This window comes from Telmatherina bonti, assembly GCF_933228915.1.
Source record: "Telmatherina bonti genome assembly, chromosome: 16".
Classification (NCBI taxonomy): Eukaryota; Metazoa; Chordata; class Actinopteri; order Atheriniformes; family Telmatherinidae; genus Telmatherina; species Telmatherina bonti.
In genome coordinates, this window is record NC_136614.1 from 15,207,754 (window position 1) to 15,233,524 (window position 25,771).

The 25,771-nt window shown below is 40.4% G+C and overlaps 1 protein-coding gene across 1 annotated transcript in view; it reads left to right on the forward strand.

Annotated features, from left to right (window-relative positions):
- Positions 1-25,771, forward strand: part of ryr3 (ryanodine receptor 3) — a gene marked incomplete at both ends in the record, with an annotated part of 139,830 nt that overhangs the window by 41,509 nt on the left and 72,550 nt on the right. Inside the window, 23 exon segments of the mRNA XM_079255060.1 lie at positions 2,500-2,595; positions 2,712-2,830; positions 3,439-3,572; positions 3,693-3,934; positions 6,636-6,828; positions 7,897-8,113; positions 8,714-8,818; positions 11,856-11,959; positions 12,497-12,580; positions 12,783-12,942; positions 14,008-14,152; positions 14,407-14,612; positions 14,850-15,024; positions 15,557-15,765; positions 15,918-16,081; positions 16,192-16,240; positions 16,340-16,500; positions 18,225-18,387; positions 19,396-19,482; positions 19,622-19,848; positions 20,721-20,933; positions 21,501-22,107; positions 22,561-22,761. Coding sequence (XP_079111186.1) covers positions 2,500-2,595; positions 2,712-2,830; positions 3,439-3,572; positions 3,693-3,934; positions 6,636-6,828; positions 7,897-8,113; positions 8,714-8,818; positions 11,856-11,959; positions 12,497-12,580; positions 12,783-12,942; positions 14,008-14,152; positions 14,407-14,612; positions 14,850-15,024; positions 15,557-15,765; positions 15,918-16,081; positions 16,192-16,240; positions 16,340-16,500; positions 18,225-18,387; positions 19,396-19,482; positions 19,622-19,848; positions 20,721-20,933; positions 21,501-22,107; positions 22,561-22,761 — 4,061 coding nt within the window.

A 25,771-nucleotide genomic window follows, 5' to 3' on the forward strand; every position in this document is an offset into this window, starting at 1 on the left:
TATATGGGCTTTTTTTTTGTTGTTGTTGTTGAATGGTGGCAGCTGGTTGTGAACTTTGGTAGATTCTTGCACTTTGGAACCTCCTAATGAAGGTTAATTCTACATCCATCTTGCATCCTGAGTCTTCTCTGAGGTCTCTCCAGCCTGTAGAATTCTGCTTGTTCTGCCCGTTTCTCTGTCTTTTCTTTGAATCCTCAGATAATGCTCTCTTGCATTTCCTTGCTGAGTCAGCCATGATTCACACTGGCCAGTTTGTTGATATCCAGTTGCTGGCGTGTGATGTGTTGCAAAACACGGCTGTCATGTGATGCACTTGACTGAAGCTGGAGAATATGTTTTGTGGTTTTTCAGCCTCAGGTTTCTACAGATGGTGCAGATGTGCACAATACATGTCAGTGTGCAAGCAAGGCAGAAACACATGACAAGACCTGAATGATTCATAGCTTAGTAGTCTATTTGGTGGTTTAAAAACACATTGCATTAATTTTCTCACTATGTGGTGACATTCAACTGCCTCGCACTGCTGCATGAGAACATCGCTCACCTCTGACATTCACAAGCTGAACACTGACTTGGTGTGTTATAAGGAACACAAAGGTTTAAGGTTGATGTTTGACTCCTGACTGTGTTACAAAAGACCACAGGATTGTGATCCAGCTAATTTATATCCATTAATTTTGTTTCTCTACTTGGCTCTCCACCTTAAATGTTTCAAGAATAAAATGCATTTATATGGTTGGGTTTAGATGTAACGGAGCAAATTGTCAATGTTAAAGATGCATTACGTAACTTTAAAACTGACCTTGAAACTCTGCGTCCCGGACTTGTTTGATGACACAGTCAGTGACATCTATCGTGTGCACTTCTGGAGCTGCTGCTACCCAGCGCTATACATTTTACGACATGTTGCAGCAGAGTTTCACTTCATGCTTCACACTTCACCGTCACTGATTCAGCAAAACAACAAAAGAAGATTGGATGCCGAATTAGCCGTCCACAGGGGGCGCGTGTCGGGAAAGTGGCAGAAGTTCTGTGATTTGTGTGTGTGTGTGTGTGTGTGTGTGTGTGTGTGTGTGTGTGTGTGTGTGTGTGTGTGTGTGTGTTTGTGTGTGTGTGTGTGTGTGCGTGCGTGTAGGTAAACAAACACACCTTAAACATGAGTGGCAGTTTAGTCACATTTCCAGTGACATGAGTTGAACTGGAACTAAACACAAACTTAACGTCACACAGACATGTCTGCACACGCATTCAATAAAAATAAATGGCAGCAGTATTGTAACTTTTTGATATTTAAAACTTAATCAAAGAGACAAATATCAGAGCAGCAAATTGCAACATTGGTGGTATTAGAAATAAAGGACATTGGAGCCACTAGATCCACCCTAACCCACCTTAAAACACACCTGGACAGGTCAGTAGCTGTAACATGAAAGTTTAATGTTAGCAACAAGCTTAGCAGCAGCGTAAAAGTTAGCTTGTCACTATGTTACTAAAATTATGTTAACTTCATCAGAGTTTAGAAGAAATTATCAGGAAATCTCAGAAATAGAATAAGGAACTAGTAATTAGATTTTGGGTGTGATCTGGATCCAGGATTTTTAAAAGGACGCTTCACTACAAGGAGATGGGGATACGTTTGAATTTGATCATCAGACTCAAAAGTAAAAGCGCTTCAAGTTTTTATTATTATTACAAATTTATTCCTTTTTAGACTTGAAGGAAATCTGATTTTTCAGTGATGGCTGCAGTTCAGAGTGTTTTCTGTCCCACCTGAGAGCTAATTATTTCACACACGTCTGAGGGATTCAGTGCATTGCAATTTTGGGTTTCTTTGGAATGTGTTGTGTCAAAACGATGTAAATCATAGCCCATGAATGCATTACGAGTCATTATATGCATCAGATCAGCCTCTCAGATCCAAGGACTATAAAATAACTGTAATTAGGAAGCCCTCTCTCGCTGCAGTGAGATATACTATAAACACAGCGTACTGATGTTACCATGACTTGGAGGTTGTAATTTGTGTCGCCCCGGGCACCATCTCTGTCTCTGACTTGCAATTTCTCGTTCACATTTTCTGCGAACTTCCTTGCCCTTGACCACCTTTGTGGCTCTGTTCGTGTGTTCCTATTCAATCATAGCTTTCCTGAAAAGGCAGGATTACGAGGCTACACACCCATCAGTATTCACTTTGGCAGAAAGTGCAGGTAAATGGATGCATGGACATTACCGTGTCCCTGAATCCAAATGACAAGAAATGAGACAGCAGAGTAATAAGGAGGCCTCTTAATGTCGGCGGAGGAAGTTCAGAAAGAGAGCAGGACTCCACGTTTCATAAAGCACACAACTCCTTGCTTCACCTTTCCTTTCTCATGCATCTTGTATCAGATTTGACATGAATTTTAATGTCCACTGGGGCTTTTTTTTTTTTTTTTTGCTTTATTTTAATTGAATCTAGAGATGTCACTGAATGAAATATTCTGAAAACTTTTTCTTCAGCTGCGCTGATTCGTGGAAACAGAAACAACTGCACCCAGTTTTCCCGGAACTTGGACTGGCTGGTCAGCAAACTGGAGAGACTGGAATCGTCATCCGGTAATAAGAGACACACATTTTCTCCTGATGCTAAACACCACAACACTGAAACGTGACAATTGATGCCTTCGCTGACGTTAATATGTAGTCTCTCTTACTGCGACTTTGTTCTGTAGGAATCCTGGAAGTCCTCCACTCAATCTTGGTAGAAAGCCCGGAGGCTCTGCACATCATCCAGAGAGGGCACATTAAGTCCATCATCTCTCTGCTGTACAAGCACGGACGCAACCACAAGGTGGGTCGCGTCCACATCTTGCTTAACATCATATTTTGCACTGGTTAATTAAAAAAGCTTGGCGTTTACCTGATCTCTCAATCCTTTCTCTTTCTTCTTGTCTTAATAAATGAAAGCAGACCTAAACCCAGTGCACAGACATTTGAGCTCGAGGCAGAATTTCTAAAGCTTTGCATAATGCATCAACATCTTTTAACCAAATATCCAGCTAACAAGCTGGAATTAAAAGAAAAAAAAAACAAAAACAAACAAAAAGCCCGAACCATCTTTGTTAGTGTTTGACATTCCAGCCTTGTTTTTACATGCTGTGTTCAAATGTCACCATCTCCCAATATTTGCGCTGTAAATTTTAGCAGCCATGAAAGGGCATCCTCATAAACAACAGCTGCTGATCATGAGGGGAAGGAAGGCCACTTGAGTCCTGCTGACTTCAGGGCTTTTATGCAGAGTTGAGAAGATACAAACACTGCAGTCTTACTGCGTTTATTTCGTTTAGATCTTTCAGCAGAGCAAGTCTGCAGAGTTTTGTATTGGAGTGTGAATGAGTTACAGTTACACAAACAGGAAATGGGATTTAACAGAGTGTGATCTTCTCTTGTGCTCGTCAGATCCTGGATGTCCTGTGCTCTCTGTGTGTTTGCAATGGCGTTGCAGTGAGAACCAATCAGAATCTGATCTGTGACAATCTGCTTCCTAAAAGAGACCTGTTGCTTCAGACCCGGCTGGTTAACGATGTCCAAAGGTAAAGAAAGAAAGTTGTTTATGAAGCGATTTGATGATTTTACTTCCTGTTGCATCGAATGTAGCGACTGGTGTTTGTCAAAGAGTTTTTAGACAACATTGTCTCTGGTTTTAACTCCAGTATGAGGCCAAACGTCTTCCTGGGTGTCGCTGAAGGTTCAGCCCAGTATAAGAAGTGGTACTTCGAGCTGGTCATTGACCAAGTGGACCACTTTGTAACCGGGCAGTCGACCCACCTCAGGGTCGGCTGGGCCAACACGAAAGGCTACGCTCCGTACCCGGGTGGAGGAGAAGGGTGGGGAGGTAATGGTGTTGGGGATGACCTGTACTCTTACAGCTTTGATGGACTCCATCTATGGTCAGGTGAGAATCTCGACTGTGATTTCATTATAAATGGCATTAAACTCACATACTTAGTTTTTTTTTCTCATCATTTACATATAATTTGTTAGGAAAAAATAAATATTTTGCATATATTTTATTTATGTTGTTTAATTGTTCCAGCTGATTTACTTCCTATAGTTTTTTGCCAGCAAGTAAACAAGGTTGTTTTGTTTTTCCTTTTAAAAGCATCGTCTTTTACTGGAGATGGGGTGACCACGTCATATGTTGCTACAGTGTTGGGGTCTCTCCTACATGCATCAGAGTTCAGAAAGGCTAAACCTCTGCTGGATTACCATTAGACTAAACATTTTGTGTCGTCTCTGTAACGTGCCTGACAGACTTCCCAACATAATCCTTATCCTTTCCATTTTGCCAGGTATTGATAACCAACAGTTCTTGATACACTTTGAGAGGTCAGAGTTCACAGGAGATCTACTAAAGTTTGCGCTCTTGTCTTTTATACTGTATTGGCCCTTTTCCACTTTTCCACTTGCTCCTACTAAGCCGATATCACACTACTGGTTTCGATCTATTCCATTACAACTGAGGCGCCCTTAGTGTGGGCAGGGTATCATGAAGTCATATATTAGCGACACACAAGGCAACGGAGGATGCCGAGGTCCTGCTTTTCCTCCTTCTTTGGCTTGTAATCAGGAAAAGATTCCATGAGCAGAGCCAGAGAAAGATGTTGGAGGAAACGCTGTTGTGCTGCTGCTTGCTGATACGACATAAAGTTACTGAGAGTCGCTCTCATGACTCATCCTGTGAGTAACGGAGTAACAATGTTTCCACTCAGCCTGGGAAGATCCAGATGGAAACACTGAAAAACCAGGAGGAGTGGTGTCGGGCTGAGCTCAGTAGCAGGTGGAAAAGGACCATATAATTCCTGCTTATGCTTCAGTGAAAAAGATGCTAATTCATTTCTTTTCTGATGGACTGGTTTTAAAAGACTTAGTCTTTTTAACCAGACAGTCACACTAAAGCTTGTTACTTTCTTCACGTGGCGAGAACTTTGTTCTTGCTCTCGAGGCTGCAAGATTAAGAAAAAACTTCTTTTTCGTCTGGTCCTCCATTCATCCTCCACGTGAAGCTTCGGCTGCAGCGGGGAGGGGTCACTGCAGGCAGCGATGTCTGCTTTTATGTGCAATGAACCTGGTTATTTCATATTTCAGGAGAAACTTTGTTTGCTGCAAGGCGGGTTTTGCTGCATCCACGTGTTTTAATATCACGTGTTGTGAACATGTTTGTACTTTTTCACCACTTCATGCTTTTTCATGTTAACCACGCCCACCTGAAATGTCCGACCAATCACACAATACCTCTCGGATCCCCACAGGAAGAAAGTTCTGCCTGCCCGATGTGCCAAGAACTTTCTTCAATCATGTCCGCGAGAACAAAATGACGTCTTTGTCTTCTCAGGACCTCAAGAACAAGAAAAAAGTTGTCGCTTCTCATGGAGTGTGTAGCAGGTTTTACATGGATCCCACTTCAGAATGAAAGGATAAATTATAAATGATGACTGCAGTCACTTGTTCATGTTGAAAAGGTTCAAATAAGTAGTTTTGATCTTGATTTTTTTTTTTTGTTTGTTTAGCTTCCACAATTTCCAAATATTCTGGATACCAACTTTTTTTCGGCTTTTTTTCATGCTTGAATTGTAAAAATGAATGAACATTAACAGAGTTACTAAAATTGATGAACAAAAATAAAATATTTTGGTTTTATGTTGTCTGCAATGATAGTCAAACTAAAGGGTACAGTAAGAATCAATGTTTTTGATACGGCCATAGCTTCATTCATGGTTATATCACAGACTGACTGTTCACCTGGAGCTGAGCTGCTGTTTGTTTCGTAATGTTGGTAAAATCTGTCTGTTTCTCAGTACAAAGGTCTGGAATACCCAACTTCTCTCTTCTTACTCTTGATTTTAACTAGATCCTAAAGGAAATGAGTCGCTTGTTTTCCATAGAAGTCAGAAGAGTTTATGTTTCGCCCTGATTGCAAAGGCCCGAGTTTGAACGGTTAGGATTTTTACTCCTAATGAGCTTCAAACTTTAATCCACATGTTGACCTAAATCTTTTGTTTCCTCTTTTTTTATAATAAGAACCAGCTCTTATTCTCAGAATTACAGTGAAGTAATTCTAAGTTATACAGTTTCGGTATAAGAAAACTGTTCTGGAGGGTTTTTTTTTCTGACAGAATTAGAATAACGTAGAAACGTGACAACGATCTAAGTGAGTTTTTACAGCGAAGGCAGCATTATAAAACTCAGCTGTCTTAGCTCTACCTGACGGCTCTGTTGATTAAATCGACTGAAAGGTTTAGACCTTCTCTGATGGTTTTGTAATGTAGGCCTTTTATCAAACATGCTGCAAATCTTAGAACTGAAATGCAGCTGATTGCAGATGTTTTTGCATCTTGAATCAAGTATTAAAGGCTTTAATCCTCTCTCCTAGATTCTTTCCCTTTTACAAGCCAACTCCTGTTTTAATTCTTTTCACCTCCAAATCTACTAGAAGACCCTTCACTTTCTCCTCATTCATTTCATGTCCTTCCTTTTAAAGCATTCATCACACGTCTCATCCCAATCTGCTCCCTACTTTTCCCCCTCTGTCCTACATTCACAATGACTTTGCAGCTGTAAGTTCTCACCACTTTGTCTCCTCCCGGTGTGTCTAGGTCGAATCCCGAGGGCCGTGGCCTCCATTAACCAGCACCTGCTGAACTCAGACGACGTGGTCAGCTGCTGTCTGGATTTGGGTGCTCCCAGCATGTCTTTCAGGATCAATGGGCAGCCGGTCCAGGGCATGTTCGAGGACTTCAACACCAACGGATTCTTCTTCCCTGTCGTCAGCTTCTCTGCAGGTGTCAAGTAAGGCCTCGTGATTATTCTTAGTTCATAAACCATAAAAGGTTTTGATGGATGAACACTTGTTTTGGTTGCTCCATTTTGCTGGGGAGTGATGAGCTTTTATGGGGTTGATAAGTCATAGTTTAAGGTTTTAAAGGGACAAGAACTTTATTAATCCCACAGGAAATTGTTGCACCAGCGTTGCCATACAGTAAAAAATCATTTTAAAAAATGGACGAAGAGAAATAAGTAATCTGAAAACTTTTTAAAAAAAAGGTTAAATATAAAGATAGATAGATAGATAGATAGATAGGACTTTATTCATCCCTAAAAGGGAAATTCAAATTGTCTGGTGACTCAATAAAACACTAAAAACACTCACTCTTCCACCTCTCACAAGTGCGTATTAAAAATAAATAATTGATCAGACAGACATAGGTTAAAATCTCATTAAAAACACAATAAAAACAACGTAAGCCACTCTCCCTTGTAGATGCATGTACATGTGGGGGTACAATTCAGGAGGTTTTAAAGTATAAAGGATCAAACATGAACTTACGTATACAATGTGAAATTTAGCAGTAGATAAGGTGCTAATAAGGAATCATTGTCTTTATTGTAGTACTGACTCTAACTGGTACTGAACTGTACTGTACTGGTACTTATACTGGAACACCCAGTAGTGTAAAAAGCAGATGATGCCACATTATTGAGGTATTTTCTGTGGGATTCTGCTTCGGGACTTTTGCTACGAGCCTTCTTTTTGTCTCTCCTCTGTTTCCTGCTAACTAATGCTAAACAAGGATATTTAGTGGGAGTTCTGTTATGAAACCAAAGGAATTTTGATTGCAGTGTTTAGGAAAGCAGAAATTGGTTTAATGGTGGACACTTTTATGGCTTCACATAAAGGAAAGAAATATCTGCCTTTAGTTGCTTGTACTGCAGCCCCAGTTTTATGTAGTGACAAACAATTTGCAGCCCAAAACAGCATGCAAGTGATGATAAAATAACTATTTTGTCTAAGTTAATTACCTAAACACCCAAAATGTTCTGTTCTGGCACCCAGTGTTTTGTAATGTCTCACCTCAGGGTCCGTTTCCTGTTGGGTGGACGCCACGGAGACTTCAAGTTCCTGCCGCCTGCTGGGTACTCTCCGTGCTACGAAGCGCTGCTGCCCAAGGAGAAGATGCACGTAGAGCCTGTGAAGGAGTACAAGCGGGACCACGACGGGGTCCGTGATCTGTTGGGAACCACCCAGTTCCTTTCTCAGGCCTCCTTCATTCCCACTCCTGTTGACACCAGCCAGGTGAGGCGTTGAAGTCACAGCTGTAAAATCTGAATCTACATGCTGGTAGCTTTGCAGGAGTGAGGGCAGTTTTCTTTGCAGACATCTATTGGGGCAGCAGCAGCACAGCCAGGTAGTCAGAAACTAAATAAACTAATTAGGAGGGTTGGAGACTACTGTAGTGCCCCTGATATTGCATACCCCCTGTCCTAGATACTGTGTAAACAATGTAGTATCATAAATCAGAGGCTTCTCCAGCTCAGCTGAATATATTAAATATATAATGTTGGAAATACAGGAGAGACATGTTTCTGGTTGATTGCTCTCAAATATATTTGTTTTAAAGCATTTAATCTGCATTATATATGTTCAGACTACACTGTTTTTCTGGTTTCATTATGAAAAGGAAACAAAGTATGCTGTTATGATACAAGATCGATTCATGTCATGCTGCATTAAAGGCTCTGAAGCATAAATCCAACATATATGCGGACTTTGCTTCCACACTTTAACAAACAATGTTAAAATCTGGGACGTTGCATTGACAGGAGGAGGAAAAATGAATGTGCAAGCATATTTTCATGCTGTAGAAATATGATGGTCACACTTCTCTCTGTGCAGATTGTTCTTCCTCCTCATCTGGAAAACATCCGTGACAAGCTGGCAGAAAACATCCATGAACTTTGGGGAATGAACAAGATCGAACTCGGTTGGACTTTTGGCAAGGTAAACCTATAATCCACCGTCGTGCTCCCGCGTGACAAAAATATAATTACAAATGAGGAGCGAAAGAAGTGGGCTCCAGACATTAACGTTAAAATGCTCAATTATGGCTCATTAACTTTAAAATTTCTGTTCTTTTCACTCTGGGCCGTGGCTGCTGACCGTTGACCTGTTAACTCAGGAGAATCAAGGACACTTAGAAATAAAAGTCATCATTAGTCTTTTAAGCCGGCCAAAGAGGAGAATAAAGGAAATAGATTGAGATATTTGCTTTAAACTGAAGATTTTTTTTCCCCCAAATACCTGGGACTGAGCGCACAAGAAGCTTTTCCTGATTAGTTAAATATAAATGTGTTTTCTCTTGTTAAGTGTAGCTTTTGGCAAGAAAATAATCGTCTCGTAGCAACCCAGAAAATGCTCCATTTAAATGAAAGTGGGAAATAAAAGCTGGTGCGCAGCTCTCAGCTCTCTTGCTTTTCTCCTCTGACTCCTCCTCCTCTCCTTTCTTTACAGTTTAATTACAACATTTTTTGTTTTGTATGCACAAATAAGTATCATTATTTTAAAATTCCTGGTATTGTTCAGTGTTTAATAGTTTTCCAAAGATATGCAAGAAGATATTCCTAATATATTCATTAGTGTTGGAATCACATGAAAGTGAAAATTCTTATACTTTTATTGTCATAAGTAAGAAACAATTTATATCCAAAGACACTGTTACAGCATCCTGTTACTACGGTAATCTAGTGAGGATTACCTAAAGACTAGCTTTCACAAACCCGGCTTTAAAAGTCTGGCCATTTATTTGATTTTATTTTTACCCTTTTATAATCCCAACTGGTGTATTTTATTTTGTTAAAAAACCTGATTAGTCGACTTTAGAAGAGGTATAACTCTCTGAAGATTATGCTTCTGTGAAATGAGGAATAAAGCTAAATATGTGGGCAGTGTCCTCTCAAAAAGTAGACAAAATCCCGGCAATATTCTCCTGCTATTCACTCTTGTTTTGAGATCAAAGTCCTGCCAGGAAGACGGTGCCTCTGACACAATGGACTTTTAAAAAAAGTGAAAGTGTCCCTTGTTGATGACAATATCATCAAATAACCTTATTTATTGCTTTTGATTTATTGTTAACATAAAGCCAATTAAATAGATGTTATTTTTAGTCCAACATACTCAGCAGGTGGTATTGTATTAAGTGCTTTAAAAGTACGAGCAAGTTTTTAAGAGGTATTTATCATCATTGGAGTCCGCACTGAGGACCTAACCTATAGCCCAAACACCTCCCACAATATTATAAGATCCTAAAAAAGATCTTTTTTTTTTATTTTTACACGAAGAAGCTAAAAAGTTTTAGGCTTCCTAAGAATTTGTTTTTATCAGTTTACAACAGAGAGTTTACTACTGTTGTACTGTGGATGTGCTGCTGCTGCAAAAAAAACCCCAAAACAACCTGCTTCAGTCATGAGGACAGCTGAGAGGATTGTTGGCACCTCCCTACTGGATCTGTTCAACATCCACAAGAGCCGCCTCCTCACAGGAGCCACAAGCATCCTGGGAGACACCACACACCCTGGGAATTCCCTCTTTACCACACTTCCCTCAGGCAGACTCAGAACCTGGACAAAAAGAGCAGCATAGTTTCTTCCCAGAGTGGTGGGCGTGCCACAGTCACAGAGACATAGCAGAGTCTGGGATGTGCAAAAACTATCTGCATAACTTGATGTTGTGTTTAGCTTTTTCTTTTTAATCTAATTTTAATTATAAACATTTTAGTATGAACAATTTAATATTTATCATTTTAAACCATATTGAATGTCTTTAACCAGTGTACACATAATTGTACCTGTACAAATATTTACTTGCTTCACATACTTTGTATGAGCTGTAAACCAGGGGTCTCCAACTCCGCTTCATAGTGAGCTAACCATCCTGCAGGTTTCAGCGTTTCCCTACTGTGACACACCTGACCAACAACAACAGGCTCATTAACAGGCAGCTGCAGAAGATGAAAGATGTTGGATAATTGTTTCATTTTTATCAAGTGTGTTGTAGCGGGGAAACACTAAAACCTACAGGATGGTAGCTTGCAAAGACCAGAGTTGGAGACCCCGGCTGTAAATGCATCACTCCAGCTATGTTTCATTATACATTATGCAATAATAATATTAATAAGACGCTTCACCTTCAGCTTATCAATGGTGCATTGTGATAAAGATGCATTAAGTGTAATTGTTCATCTTGGATCCAAATAAACCCTGTAAAACAATGAAGTTAAGGCAGTATTACAACAAAACATCTATCAGCCTCGATTACATTTCAGAGACAGCTGTCTGGGGAAAAAAAGTTGTTTTTCTTGTTGACTCTTTCTTATCTGAACATTTTCAGCTTTTTCTGCAGTCTCCTTTAAAGGCTTCTCACTTTCATTTATCTTACTGTAATGTATGCTAATTCTGCATACATATATTACACAACCCCTCTTCAAAGACATGTTTATGCCTCGAACATTTGATTTATAGAGTCTGAACATAATTTTTTCCTGTTTTATTCTGACAACATTTCACTGAGAATCACTCCTCCTGTTCACTGCAGAGTGGCCCATTAGAAGTCTGATCACACACTGTTTCTTTTGTACTGCTGCGGTTATCAGACAGTAATGTTCCACTGAGGCTGTTCCCACATTGCCCCTTTAACAGACTTAATGAGTGTCTCACCTTCCAAGAGAATGGCATCCACATTAATTAAAACAGAGGAAAAGCTCCCCTCAGGGCTCCAACCCGGGTCTTAAAGCCACCCAAGGACAATATTTAAGTCTAAACAGTAACTTGGTGTTAAATTTAGCTGCAACATGTTTCTTGATCTCAGAGTAGCACTGCCGTGAATCCATGTCAGATCCTTCCTTGACAAGTTGCTGATGTTTAGCAGGATGGTGGCAAAGGTGAAAGTATTCATTGTTGTTAAGCATTTTTTCATGACATTCAGCCTGTAAGGATTGCAGTCCTGTTCCTAATCACACACGTCCCGCCTGTCCTCTCCTCAGGTTCGCGATGACAACAAGAGGCAGCACCCTTGCCTTGTGGATTTCGCCAAGCTGCCTGAAACTGAAAGGAACTACAATGTGCAGATGTCCAGTGAAACGCTTAAGTAAGGCTCGGCCATTTGTTAAATCAATCCAATTACTCATTTCTGCAACTGCTGCAGCAGCTTCCCACTGCATGCTGAGCAAGAGCAGATTGAGACTAAGATTAAAGCAGTTCTTGTGATTACTTTCATCTCTTTAGAGAGTTCCAGTATTGATTCTTTGGTAGGACTGGATTCAAAGGCTGTTTGAGCCAATAACCGAGTCATCTGACTGTAAAAACATTAAGTTTGGCTCAATAGAGCAAGCTGCTTTTACAGGCTGCTTCAGTCGTAGCATGCAGCTTGTCAGTTAGATGATGTCGTGGCTCCTAACGCCGTGCTCTCCACGCAGCCAAAGCGAAGTGCTGCTCGTTGTGATTGTATTGATGGAGACTTATTGATGTCTGATGAGCTGTGTTAAAAAGTGTAGCAGCGTCTCAGTGGATTCTTCTGGCCGCAGGTTGAAGCGTTTTCATCTGACAAAGTGTAAAGAGGCTTGAAGATTTATCACTCTAAGGGTTTGTCTCAGCTCCTGTTTCACTTTTTCCCTTTTGTCCTCAGAACCCTGTTGGCACTGGGGTGCCATGTTGCCCAGGTTAATGTTCATGCTGAAGATGATCTGAAGAAAATCAAGTTACCCAAAGAGTATGATGTCTTCTTATCAATGCACTATACACAATTTTTAAGCGACAGTTCATCATTTGTTAATTATAATCTTTTTTCACACCAGTTGCTTGATTTGTAACTTTAAATATGTGATATTACTAATTAGAAACGATCTGTTGTTAAAGTCAGCTTGATGTCAACATCGTCTGCTTTCTTCCTCCTGTTTTCTCTTCGTCTTCAGCTACATGATGTCTAACGGATATAAGCCTGCGCCACTGGAACTCTCTGATGTGAAGCTGACTCAAGGTCAAGAGGTTCTAGTTGATAAACTGGCCGAAAACGCACACAATGTGTGGGCCAAAGACAGAATTAAACAAGGATGGACCTATGGCATCCAGCAGGTAAAAGTTATTTTGTCTTCATGAGAAATAAACTGGATTTAGATGTGAAATAGCTGCTAGGTCATAGAGGATGCCAGACGAGGGGTCAATTTTTAGGGATTTATGGCATCAGAGCTCAATGGGAAGTTAGTAGTTTTCAGAATTACGACACCTCGATGGGTAGCCTCCCTGCTGCTGACCGGCTACAGTAACAAAAATCAAAGATGATTCATGTAAGTTCAGACATCTAAAAGCAAAACAATCACTGCCATCACTTTGAGCCAACGATCTCTCCCCTAGTTAGCAAATCTCAAATGACAGTTACATAACAGGTGGCTGACAAATGGTGAAGAAGTGGTTTTAGTAAGAAATAAAGTACAAAATGATGTGAAAGTTGAGGGGCGGTGTATCTGTTGCCTCTAAACTTCAGAGGATGAAAACCTGCAGGACTAAAACAAAATGATCTGTTGTTTTTCCATTTATGGGCAGATAGAGCTCAGAAAGGAGGGTGGTTGTGTTTTAGATACAATATCTTTTTTAGTTCACATCTAGGTGTGAGTTGCTTTCAGTGAAAAGGATCTGCTAAATAAACATAAATATTAATGATATCAGTTGCAGAAATGTCTGGCACCCAGATAACAAAGCATATTCGTCCAAAATGAAGGCAGAAATCTGCAGCTTTATTACTTATATTTGGCTTTGAATGTCAATGATGTGACTGCCTGTTTTCAGCCACAGCGTTACCGCGCACAGCCTATTTCTTCATAACTTGTGTTAAAGTCGTGGCTACACCTGACATAACATTCTGGCCACATGTTGCCTAAAAAGCGCTCGCCGGTGCTAAAACTGAGCCGGAAGTTCAAAAGACTCCCAGAATAGACATTCATTTGTTTGTCTAGAAAATGTTTTAAGCTGACTGAAAGCATTAATCTGAACTAGAACTATAGTACGAGTTTAAGTGAATGGATGAGCTGCTGTTTTTCAGTTTCAGGTGTTTATCTATTAGATTATTTTCTTTTACATCATTATCTTTTCAGGCTACTTGCTTGAATCCTTAACTGCATTTTTCTGTCTTATTTGTGCCAGGATTTAAAGAGTAGACGTAATCCTCGCCTGGTGCCGTACGCTTTACTGGACGAACGAACCAAGAAGTCTAACAGAGACAGTCTAAGAGAGGCCATCAGGACTATGGTTGGATACGGATATGACATTGACCCCCCAGATCAGGAGGGTGAGGCTGTTTCTGACTTTTCTGCAACTCATGTACAATTACAGACTCATTTAGACAGAATAATAGTCGAAGTCACATGTGGTGTAAGTGAAGCATCTAAATGATAAAGACACCTGATTAATAGACGTCATTATCTGCATGCACAGCGTTGTCCTTAGATGGTTACTGGCTCTGTCGGCGTAAAGCCATTGCTGGGAATGTCCACATTTACATCATATTAATCCTCAGCTGTCTGTTTGTCTCTCTGGACAAAGTGGTGCATGTGTCAGATGCTCAGAGCCTGGAAACCATCCGCTTCTTCCGTGTGGAGCAGACATACGCTGTGAAGACAGGGAAGTGGTACTTTGAGTTTGAAGCCCTGAGTGGAGGGGACATGAGGGTTGGCTGGGCCAGGCCAGGCTGCAGGCCTGATGTGGAACTGGGAACGGACGATCAAGCTTATGTCTTTGATGGATACAAGGTAAAACACGTGTGCCTCTTTTCAAATACCAGTTTGGATCTAAATACATTTTTGTGACAATTAAATAGTAAAAGCAGTTTTTAATTTAATGTTATGATGTGTGTGTGTGTGTGTGTGTGTGTGTGTGTGTGTGTGTGTGTGTGTGTGTGTGTGTGTTGTACAAAACTTAAAAGATTCAAGATATTAGATTAGACGTTACTGGAAGTATTTTGATGTCATGTTGACATCATTTTTCAGGGTCGGCGGATGCACGCAGGCAGCCGCTACTTTGGACAGCCTTGGAAAAGGGGCGACGTGGTTGGCTGCATGATCAATATGGAGGACAAATCCATGATTTTCACCCTGAATGGAGAGCTGCTGATCACCAGCAAGGGTTCTGAGCTTTGTTTTGCCGACTTTGAGACAGAAGATGGTAAGGCTCCCAGATTGAAGTCAATCTAAGTGCTTCATTCTTACAAAACTTCAATATGTCTCCTCCTCGGTACCTAGGGGTGTCAAACTCCAGACCTCCAGGGCCAGTATCAGGCAGGTTTTTGTGGTTTCCCTCTACCAACACACCTGATTCAAATCAAATGGACCCAGCAGTTTCTTGTCAACCCTTGTATTTATTTCAGTCAGGTGTGTTGCAACAAGGAGACAACAAAAACCTGCAGGATACCGGCCCTGGAGGACTGGAGTTGACATCTGTGCACCTAGAGGGAAAGAAAAAAAAATCCTGCTGCAAAGAAAAAGATCTGATGTGAATGATTTTTTTGGAGTAAAGTTACAGAGAAAGATCTTTTTAATGTTGTTCAGGAAGGATCCTGCAAGCTTGGAAAGACTAATTTGCTCTGCTTAGGAGGACCTCTGCATTTTATCTTACTATATCTGTTAAGCACAGACAAGGAATCATTTCATTTAACTTTTAACCATCAGATCTACTAATGCAATTTGCAAACCCTCAGGATTCATCCCAGTGTGCAGCCTCGGCATGTCTCAGATCGGCCGCATGAATCTGGGCAAAAATGCCAGCACCTTTAAGTACTACACCATGTGTGGGCTCCAGGAAGGCTTCGAGCCCTTTGCTGTCAACATGAACAGAGAGATCACCATGTGGTTCAGCAAGCGCCTGCCTACATTTTTCAATGTACCCCAGGATCACATGCATATTGAGGTAGAGAAGTTTGTTTGTTTGTTCTTGCTTTTTCCGTATCATCCATTAAGGCTCATTTCCTGCAGAGTCCCTGTCATTGCTTGTGTCAGTGGCAGCATAACCGGTGTCCTCCTTGGGTCTTAATGGGCTCCTTCTGTCTGTTACCTCTGCAGGTGACAAGGATTGACGGAACGGTAGACAGCCCTCCCTGCCTTAAGGTCACGCATAAGACATTTGGCACCCAGAATAGCAACAGCGACATGGTGTACTGCAGACTGAGCATGCCTGTGGAGTTCTACTCTGCAGACCGGATACTGGACGAATCACTGAAACTCAGGTCAGACACTCACTTCTGTCATTGTGTTTTATTTAGCTCAACACGTTTCTGTCTGAAATAACTGCAAAATCAATTTTGTTTTTCTTTACAACCTATTTTGTTTTTTGCAGCCATCCTCCAAAAGAAGATGGAAGTATTGATTATGGGAGCATCACAACTGTGAGTCCATATTAATTCTAAGGATGCAAGCAATGCGTCACGTTGTTGTTGCTGTTCTTCGTTAGAAGTAATGAATTTCTCCGTGTCCTAAATGCTCAGTACTACCACTCTGTGAGAGTGTTTGCTGGACAGGACCCTGCCTCTGTGTGGGTGGGCTGGGTGACGCCCGACTATCACTACTACAGCAAGAACTTTGGTCTCAGCAAGACGCAAACAGTCACCGTCACCCTTGGAGACGAGAGGGGCCGTGTCCATGAGAGGTAACCTGCTGGTATTTTCTGTCCTATTAAGAGTGGAGCTTTTAAGCACACTGGGTCTGCTCTATTATATCTCCGGCATTTATTTTTGAGTTCTCACAATACTTTTCTTGTTTTGTCAGAGCACTTAAGAGCTGATTTGAAGTAAAAACAAAGTGGATCTCTTAAAGTGGCTTAGAAATGGAAGAAAATGTAAAAAGTGGAAACATGTTGCTATAAATCAGATATTATGATTGAATTCAATTTAAACTATACAGAAATCCACAAACTGTCACAAAAAATGGCAAAAATATGGTATTAAATATTAGATATTAGATTTGATATTAAGATTATATATTATTGTAACATACAACCGGCTCTCACGCTGCTCCAAAGGTTGTTGTTTTTTTTTTTAAATAGTTTTCCATTTAGAATCTTACAAACCTTAAAAAGATTCCTGTGTGAGGACAAATATAGATTTTCAAGTTAGTTTAAGTAACTCTTTCTTATTTGATGAAGCTGTTACAGTATTTGATGCTTTTATATAGTTAAGTCATCTCGTCAGTCTGATTTTTCTTTTTTTAATCCCATCAATCTGTTACATCACAGCACCCAGTAGTGGGTCTTTTCATGCTAGAAGGAAATCACATAACACAGATAAATTAAGGCCATTAAACATTAAATACAGAAAAGTGTCTGCTTATATAATCAGGTTTAGGAACAAGATAAAGGACCAAGATGCTGAAGCTGGACTTCTGCATTGTGGATATTTGTATCAGCAACAGAAGTTATTCTATACTGTATTTCAAGTGATACTATAAACACAAGTCAACAAGTTCAACTCTTATGTGGCAAGTTTGAGGTGCATATGACTATCTGATAGAAGCCTTAAATCAGTGTTTGCTGCAGCTGTTTCCTCTGAAGGAGAGCTCATATCTATTGCTTCTGGAATATATCTGCATTATACACTGAAAAGGCTAAACTAACACTGGTAAATCTGCAGGAGTTTCAGCTGGAGCCTACCTCCAAAGCAAAGCTGCCTCATGATTATCTGCAGTAATATAAAATATGAAATATGTTTATCAGCTGCTGAGCAGCAGGCCTGCAGTGGTAATCATCGGTTGAAGAGTCACCTTTTCATTTGCCTCTGCTTGCAGCTTTAAAGTATCCATACAGGCTTTTCAATGACCAGCTCAGTAGGTGTCTTCAGCAGGGATAGAGCTGTGTGACCTTTGCTGGGTTTCTAAAATAGAAAATAAAATCTGGTCTTTTTTACAGGACTTTATATCTCTATATCTCCCCTTAACACGGTTTGTGTTGCAGACCCCCACAAAGCTATGCTTGTTAAAAATGTCAAATTAATCTGACAATGAATATCCTCATTATCTCAAAACAAGCATAAAAATTATAATAAATTGTTGTTTGGCATGCTGAAACTATCCTTTTAAACTGACCGATAGCCATAGTTTGATGTTGGCTTGTCAGTTCTTTGGTTAAGAAAAAACAGAGACAAATCGATTTATCTTCTAACAGCTGCTTTCCGTTCCTACTCGGTATTCAGGGGGGTAAATTAGGACAAGAAACAGCATGCATATTTCTGTGCGAAACAGCATCCATATGAATGAAGCAGACATCTCAAGTGGACACAGCTTATCGATTATTCTTGACATAATGAAAATGTATTAGTTTCAGTTGTCCCCTTTTACAGCAGCAGTGCTGAACTGGTGTTCTGTGTGTTTCTGCTGCAGTGTGCAGAGGAGTAACTGCTACATGGTGTGTGCAGCAGACGCAGCCGGCCCGTCTACCTCCAGCCGCTCTAATTCTGACCTGGAGATTGGTTGCCTGATCGATCTGGCCACTGGCCTCGTCTCCTTCACTGCCAATGGGAAGGAACTGCCCACGGCATATCAGGTAGATAAGAAAAATACAGCTCAATAGTAAGTTTCAGGGGAAGCTCCACGCCAGCTGCACTCAAACATTATCTCATCCATCTCTCTCTCCCTCTCTCTCTCTCTCTCTCTCCCCCCCTCTCTCTCTTTCTCTCTCTCTATATGTGTGTGTGTATATATGTGTGTGTGTGTGTGTATATGTGTATATATATGTGTGTGTGTATGTGTATATATATGTGTGTGTGTATATGTATATATATATATATATATATATATATAAAATGTGTATATGTATGGATATATGTGTATGTATATGTGTGACATATATGTATATATGCTATATATATATATGACACAGATATATATATATATGTATAATTTTATTTTTTAATATACATATTTATCCATCCCATATATTTGTTCATCCATCCTTATTGCTTAAATTCAGTGTTCATGACCCCAAGATACCAAGAATTTTTATTGTTGTTCTGTGCTGAAAAAGACTATTAAGGTTATGTTATTGATTTTTACTGCTGTAAAATAGACCTGCAAAAAAGTTAGAATACAAACCAGAGAAATTCTTGTCTATTTTTAAAACCAGCGTCATAACAAATGTAGACATCTGCTGAGTGATCCTTGTTCCACCCTGTGGATCTCCAGTTTTTAAGCCATCAAATACCTAATCAGATGTTGGAATGATGCTGTGAAAAGCTGCTGTTATGTGTCATTCTTTTGTACTCTCCGGTTCTGTTTCTTTCTCTTTTCATTGCTTGATTTAGTTGTGAATTTGCTTTTTAAACAAAGCAACTCTGAAGGAATCATAAGGGGCTTAAAATTCAAAAGCCTTTTGTCCTATTAGCATTTCAAAGCTCAAGCTCTTGTTCTCTCTCATTGTAAGTCTGTGTTGGTTGTCATCAGTGCACCCAGTAATTCTCACGGAACCTCAGATGTGCAGCTCTAGCTCACAAAAGCTGGTAAAATGCTAAAAGAAGTCTGACTATTTGGGCATTTTGGCTTTGTTTGCTTTCAGGTGGAGCCCAATACCAAGCTCTTCCCTGCTGTGTTTGTTCGTCCAACCAGTGCAAACCTCTTCCAGTTTGAATTTGTCAAGATAAAGGTTTGTTTCCTTTCTAATCTAAGACTGACACAGTTAAAATTCATGCAACAGCCTCTCAATCCCTCTTATAGTAATTATTAGACAATATACATAATATAGAGCAATCTAACAACTCATCCTCCCTGACATTTATTCCCAGGATGCCATGCCGCTGTCATCAGCCATATTCAAGAGCGAGCACAGGAACCCGGTGCCAGAGTGCCCACCGCGAGTGGACGTGCAAACCATTGTAGCTGTGCTTTGGAGCCGTATGCCAAATACCTTCCTTAATGTGGAGATGGCTCGTGTCAGTGAAAGGCACGGATGGGTGGTCCAGTGTCTGGAACCCCTGCAGATGATGGCTGTACACATACCTGAAGAGAACAGGTAAAAAAAAGACACATGAAACATAGAAATATAAAATCCTGCAGGTTTAAATGTGTTATTTATCATCTAATAGCGTGTTAACCTCATCTATATGTAACAGAGCTATACTGTAGCGGTGCGGGGCTCCTGTGTTGTTTCCATTATAGCTCTAAATGATTTCCTGGAGTTATCTGGCAGGTGCTGGGGCAAGCATTTGCCAGCTCGATCCATTTCATAATGGAAATGATCAAACGCATATAGACAGGCTACTTTTACAGAGAAAATAGTTGCAGATTTTGAGGAAACCATTTTGTGGATTAAATTCCTGCTTTGTCATGTCTGCCATGGTGAGTTAAATATGCGATAAAACTAATCTAACGTGTAGAGAATTTCAGAAATGGATTGATGCTAGTAGACAGATTCTTTATCAGTATTATTACCAACTTATGTTTCCTCCTTTTTTCCTCCCAGTGACCTGAAATCAGGAAATCAAATAATCCTGCTGTTAAAGAGGATCGTTCAATCTATTAGATGCAGCTGAAGGTGAAGATGTGATATAATAGGCTTCTGAAGGAAAGATGTAAGGAATTTCTACGCATTTTTCCACCCACATGCAGAGGACAGCGAGTGAAAGTATAGCATTTAATTAACTTTTAAGTGTCCTGTTGTCTCCTATAGAACCACTTTGCTTTCAGAGCTTCGTTTGCTCAATAATTTTCACGCTGTGTATGAATGTAAATGAACTTCGATGTCAGCTGTGCTCTCATCTTGTCAAATATTTTCCAGGCAACAAAGCAAAGATCACATTTCAGAGCAACACCACACAGAGATTCCCAAACATGAATTATCATCAGTTCCCACATAACTAGTCTTTATTATTCCTTCATCCTCAGGTGTTTGGACATCCTGGAGTTATCCGAGCATGAAGACCTGAGGAAGTTCCACTACCACACCCTGAAGCTGTACTGCGCCCTCTGTGCTCTGGGAAACACTCGCGTTGCTCACGCGCTTTGCAGCCATTTGGACCAATCCCAGCTTCTCTACACCATAGACAACCAGTACCTCTCTGGTATGCTGAGAGAAGGTTTTTACAATGTCCTCATCAGGTGGGTTACCTGCTTTGTTTAAGTTGTGTTGTTTAAGGCTTGGATTAGAGATTAGGGTGGGAAGTTAATCTCAGGTGCTTGAACAGAACAGCAGACTAGTTGTATTTGTGTTAATTAGATGATTTCTGTCCGTTTCAGTCTCCATTAAATGTACAATGATGAAGCAGAGACCACAAAGAAAAAGCTTTTTTTTACAATAATGTGACATTCGTGTGGATTCCTGCCAGATGACATTCTGTGTGCCTGAAAAGGGCTTTTTTTCCCCCTTTTTGTTACCTTGCCATAATGTCATATCACACAATCACCTTATATTGAGTCAGATTTGTACCTCTTTCCATAGAAAAGGTTTGTCTACATGGAAATTGACATTTTTCTAGCTCATAAGTTGGAGAACTCAACACTTCTGCATCTCAGCTGCTAAACGTTACATCATATGTGTTGACCCCTTCTTACCTCCCACAGAGATACTGTGGTGATCTTTGAGCGACTGGGCTGTAAAATCTTAGTGAGGACTTTTTTTTTAACTCCCCAGATGTACGCTGTTATTAAAGTCCTTCTTATTTCCAGTATCCATCTTGAGACAGCGAAGGAGGCTCGCTTAATGATGAACAATGAGTTTATTATCCCTGTGACGGACGAGACACGCTCCATCAAGCTGTTCCCAGATGAGTCCAAGCAGCATTCACTGCCCGGCGTGGGGCTGAGCACCTCCCTCAAACCTCGAGTTCACTTTTCCCCCGTTGGCGTCATCAGCACCAAACGCCACCAGTTCCTCTATAGCCCTCAGATCCCGCTGGGTATTCTGAAGGAAAAAGCCATCAGCATGCTCACAGAGGCTGTTCAGGGCGGAGGGTCCCACATCCGAGATCCAGTCGGGGGGAGTTTAGAGTACCAGTTCGTCCCCATCCTGAAGCTTATCGGAACACTGCTCATCATGGGAGTCCTAACCAGCGAAGAGGTCCGGCTGATCCTCCTTCTGATCGACCCCAACGTGTTTGGGGAGGGCAAGGAGGGGGAAGTAAAGGGGGATGAGGTGGCTGTGCCAGGAGAGAAGGAGGAGGTGAGCAAAAATGAGGAGAAGGCTGTGGAGGCCGGAGAGGAGGAAACCAAGGAGAGCAAACCGCCTGCAAAAGGGCTGCTGGAGAAGTCCCTGCCTGAATCTGTCAAACGCCAGGTGATGAAAAGCCTCATAAAGAAATGCACATTTTACTTGAACGAACACCACCACTGATTTAAAATCATTGCATGAAACTAAGTCCATAAATTTTCACGTCAAGCTTTTAATTAGATTTTAATTTCTCTCGTCTTATTTGCCTTTTATCGATTCGGGTTCGCTAATTCCTCATTTGTCAGCGTTTCAGTGCTTTTATGATTTATCTGCTGAGAGGCGGCTGCGTGAGAGAAGCTGAATACTAATTTACAGATTAGGAACAAATACTGTGAATGTTACAGCTAAATATATTTAACTTTATTACATGAATGACAGATATGGAGGCAGATAATGTCTGGAAAATTGCATTAAAATGCAGTTTTTGGCTTCCTATGAAGTTAAAAAAAAAAATAAAGGGGAAGAATCTATGCTTACAGCTTAACTTAGCCGGATTTCTGATGTGTTCCTGATTTCCAGATGTGTGAGCTGCTGCACTACTTCTGCGACTGTGAGTTGAGGCACCGCATCGAAGCCATCGTCTCTTTCTCCGACAGATTTGTCTCCAAGCTGCAGTACAATCAGAAGTTCCGCTACAACGAGCTAATGCTGGCGCTCAACATGTCTGCCGCCGTCACCGCCAAGAAGACCAAAGAGTTCCGCTCGCCACCACAGGAGCAGGTACCGAGCTGAACTTTACAAGAAACATTCTGATTTCCGTTTCATTTGTGTTCCAGAAATTCTAACCTTTACAACAATAGAAGTGTGTATGGATGAGTGTGAAGGTGACATGTAGTCTCAGATGTTGCTCAGATGGCTTTTTATTGGTCCTTTAGTTCATTTTTATTCAAATATAGATATCTTACCATTACTGGGATTCCCGAAGGATACTTTGTGGTTATATTTGAAGCTAAATTGAGCATAAAGGATTTTGCTTGTGCAGTTTAGTGTCTGTCATTTAAGAGCAGAATATGTTGATGGTCCCAGAGAGGGAATTAGAACTGAGTTCTTACTTTGAATGTGAAAAACTTCAATATTGGTTCTTAAACATTTGCTGATTAGAAAAAATGCTGATAAAAGAAAAAAACTGGGAATAAAATGAGGGAATTTTTCAGAAGGTGTTCTGTTACTTTGGACGTTTCCTATTCTATTCGATTCTATTCTATTTTACTTTATTTTACTTTATTCTATTTTAATTTCTTTTCTTTTCTTTTTGATTCTATTCTATTTTACTGTATTTTATTTTGTTTTATTTTATTTTAATTTCTTTTCTTTTTCTTTTCTTTTCATTTCTTTTCATTTCTATTCTATTCTATTCTATTCTATTCTATTCTATTCTACAGTCATTTAGCAGACGCTTTTATCCAAAGTGACTTATATATGAGTGAGAACAACACAAAGACAAAATCAATCAGTAGAGGACATCGTAGAAAGGTGCTGGTGGACTGTCCAGTTGGACGCAGGTCCTTCCATGAAGTGCTACAGGTTTTTTTTTTTTCCTCCCTCCCCACCCCATAATATCACCTATGTTAAAATACAAAGAATAATACCAATACAAAGAATTGTCCAACCTTTTGACAAATATAGCTATACTAAGTGTGGAAGTGCTCTTTGAAGAGCTGAGTGTTCAGCTTGCTCTTAAAAGTAGACAGGGACTCTGCAGAGTGGACAGAGTTTGGGAGATCATTCCACCATCGTGGCACAACAGAGGAAAAGTATTTGATGTATTTGTTTGCATGTCGTCCGCCATCAGAACAATCAGCTGCTTGTGCTTCACTGTTAATACTCACTGACACAGAGGATGAACTGCAGCACACGTTGCCGTGAGTAAATCTTGAAAACCAGGCTTGCTTCCTCTCCTGAAACCCAGGCTGCTGGTTTTCTTATTCAGCGAGTACTGTGGTGTTCATTGCAGCCAAGTGGAACGCAGGCTGTACTGCCACCTGCTGACATGTTTAAACCATGCAACAGAAACTAGCTCGATGCTACATTTCCATGAATGAATATTTCAAAAGGTTGTTTCACATTCAGCACTTGAAAGCGTATACTTCTCAGTTGGATGGGGAATGCCTCAGTGTCCCTCTGATGGAGCTGGAGGTGGTTGCTAAGGAGAGGGAGGCTGCGGGAAATGACTGTTCCAGCTTTCCTTGATGGATGTGTGTAGGAACAGGTTGTGTCACACTGGCTATGTCGACAGAGTAGACATGCAGATAGAGATGTTTGTTAGTTGAGCAAGTCACTAAATTATCCAGTTTTTCCTGAGTCTCCCAGTAAAGAAGCAATCAGCTTCTAACTTCAGAGGTATTACCAGGACCTGAGTGGATTGTTTGGCTTTTCTAATCTATTAAGATCCAAATATGTCACTATTTTAAGAACTGCACCACTGCTAAGAGGGTTCGTGAATGTGACTGAATATTGCAGTTTTGCCCCTACTTGACTCTGCACACACACTCACACTTCCATCTGTTCTTACTGTTGACCACTTTACTTTAGATATTAATGCCTCCTCCAAATAGGACCTTTTTTCATCTGGAGCATCTGAATTCCTCCTTTTCTTGGCTTCCTACAAGAAAAGGTTTTCTTATGTTGCTATTTGCAGAAGTGTTCTTGTCTCCATCATAATAGAGGACAAGCAACTCCTTAAAATAATAGTATTCATCCGTCTGTTTTCCTCACCAAAACCTTACTTGGTTAACTTTTTTTTTTCTCTTTTTATGTAGAAAAAATAATGAAAGATGCTGTTATTTATATACAATTTATTGTGTAATACTGCAGATTTTACTGCAAAGAAGAATGTCTTAACAGTGTGGGCTTTTTTAAAGGGGTATTAAGCCAAGAAATGCCTGAAAGCGCCAGGATGAGGCCAAATTGATTGAACAGCTTCTCTCCTGAATGTTTTGTTTTATTAGGCCAAATGTGCTGGCTGGAATGGTATAAATAAAGGAGTCAGAGTGAGAGTAGTTCCTGTTTTGCACACAAATGAAGATGTGCTGCAAGGCAGAGGTGGTTGTGATTCATGTGCCAACTGAAACAAGGAGCTGATCTGTCATTGCTTGTTTACAAGAAGAAGTGTGGAAAATCTGTCAGCAAATACTGAATATGTGGATATCTATGGTTCATGGAGGTGGATCAAGATTAAGTTTCAGGGTTTATTAGCTTCTCTTAGCTTGTCTTCTGATAAAGGATATCAGCATTTACATGGTAACAATGTAGTCATTCTGACATGTCTCTTTTGATCTGTAGCACCTTGTCAGGTTGCAGCTCCACTGTGATCTCTGAGAGAAGCAGAAGTGTTTAGTTTAAAACATTTTGCCAGAAATGTGCATCAGTATAACTTCAACAGGAACTCTGTACTTGCTGAATGCATGTCATTATATTTAGGGGGTTTTCTAATGAACTTGTCACACATCCAGCGTGGCCGTTTTAATGGCTTTTTTTTGGGGTCTCGTCATTAAAATCTTCTAATGTGATTTGTGTATTTCTTTCATGTAAGTAGACTTGATATAAAAGACTTGAAGCTTACCCTGTTAATCAGACTGATAGTATCAGGAAAGCCTTTGAGAGGACTTACTGCAGGAGATTACACAGAATTACTTGCAGTTCTGCAAGTGTGATTCAAGATAATGTGACGTCCACTGCTGTCTATGCCATTGTCTTCTATTGAAACTCCACAGTCATCACAACAGTGTGC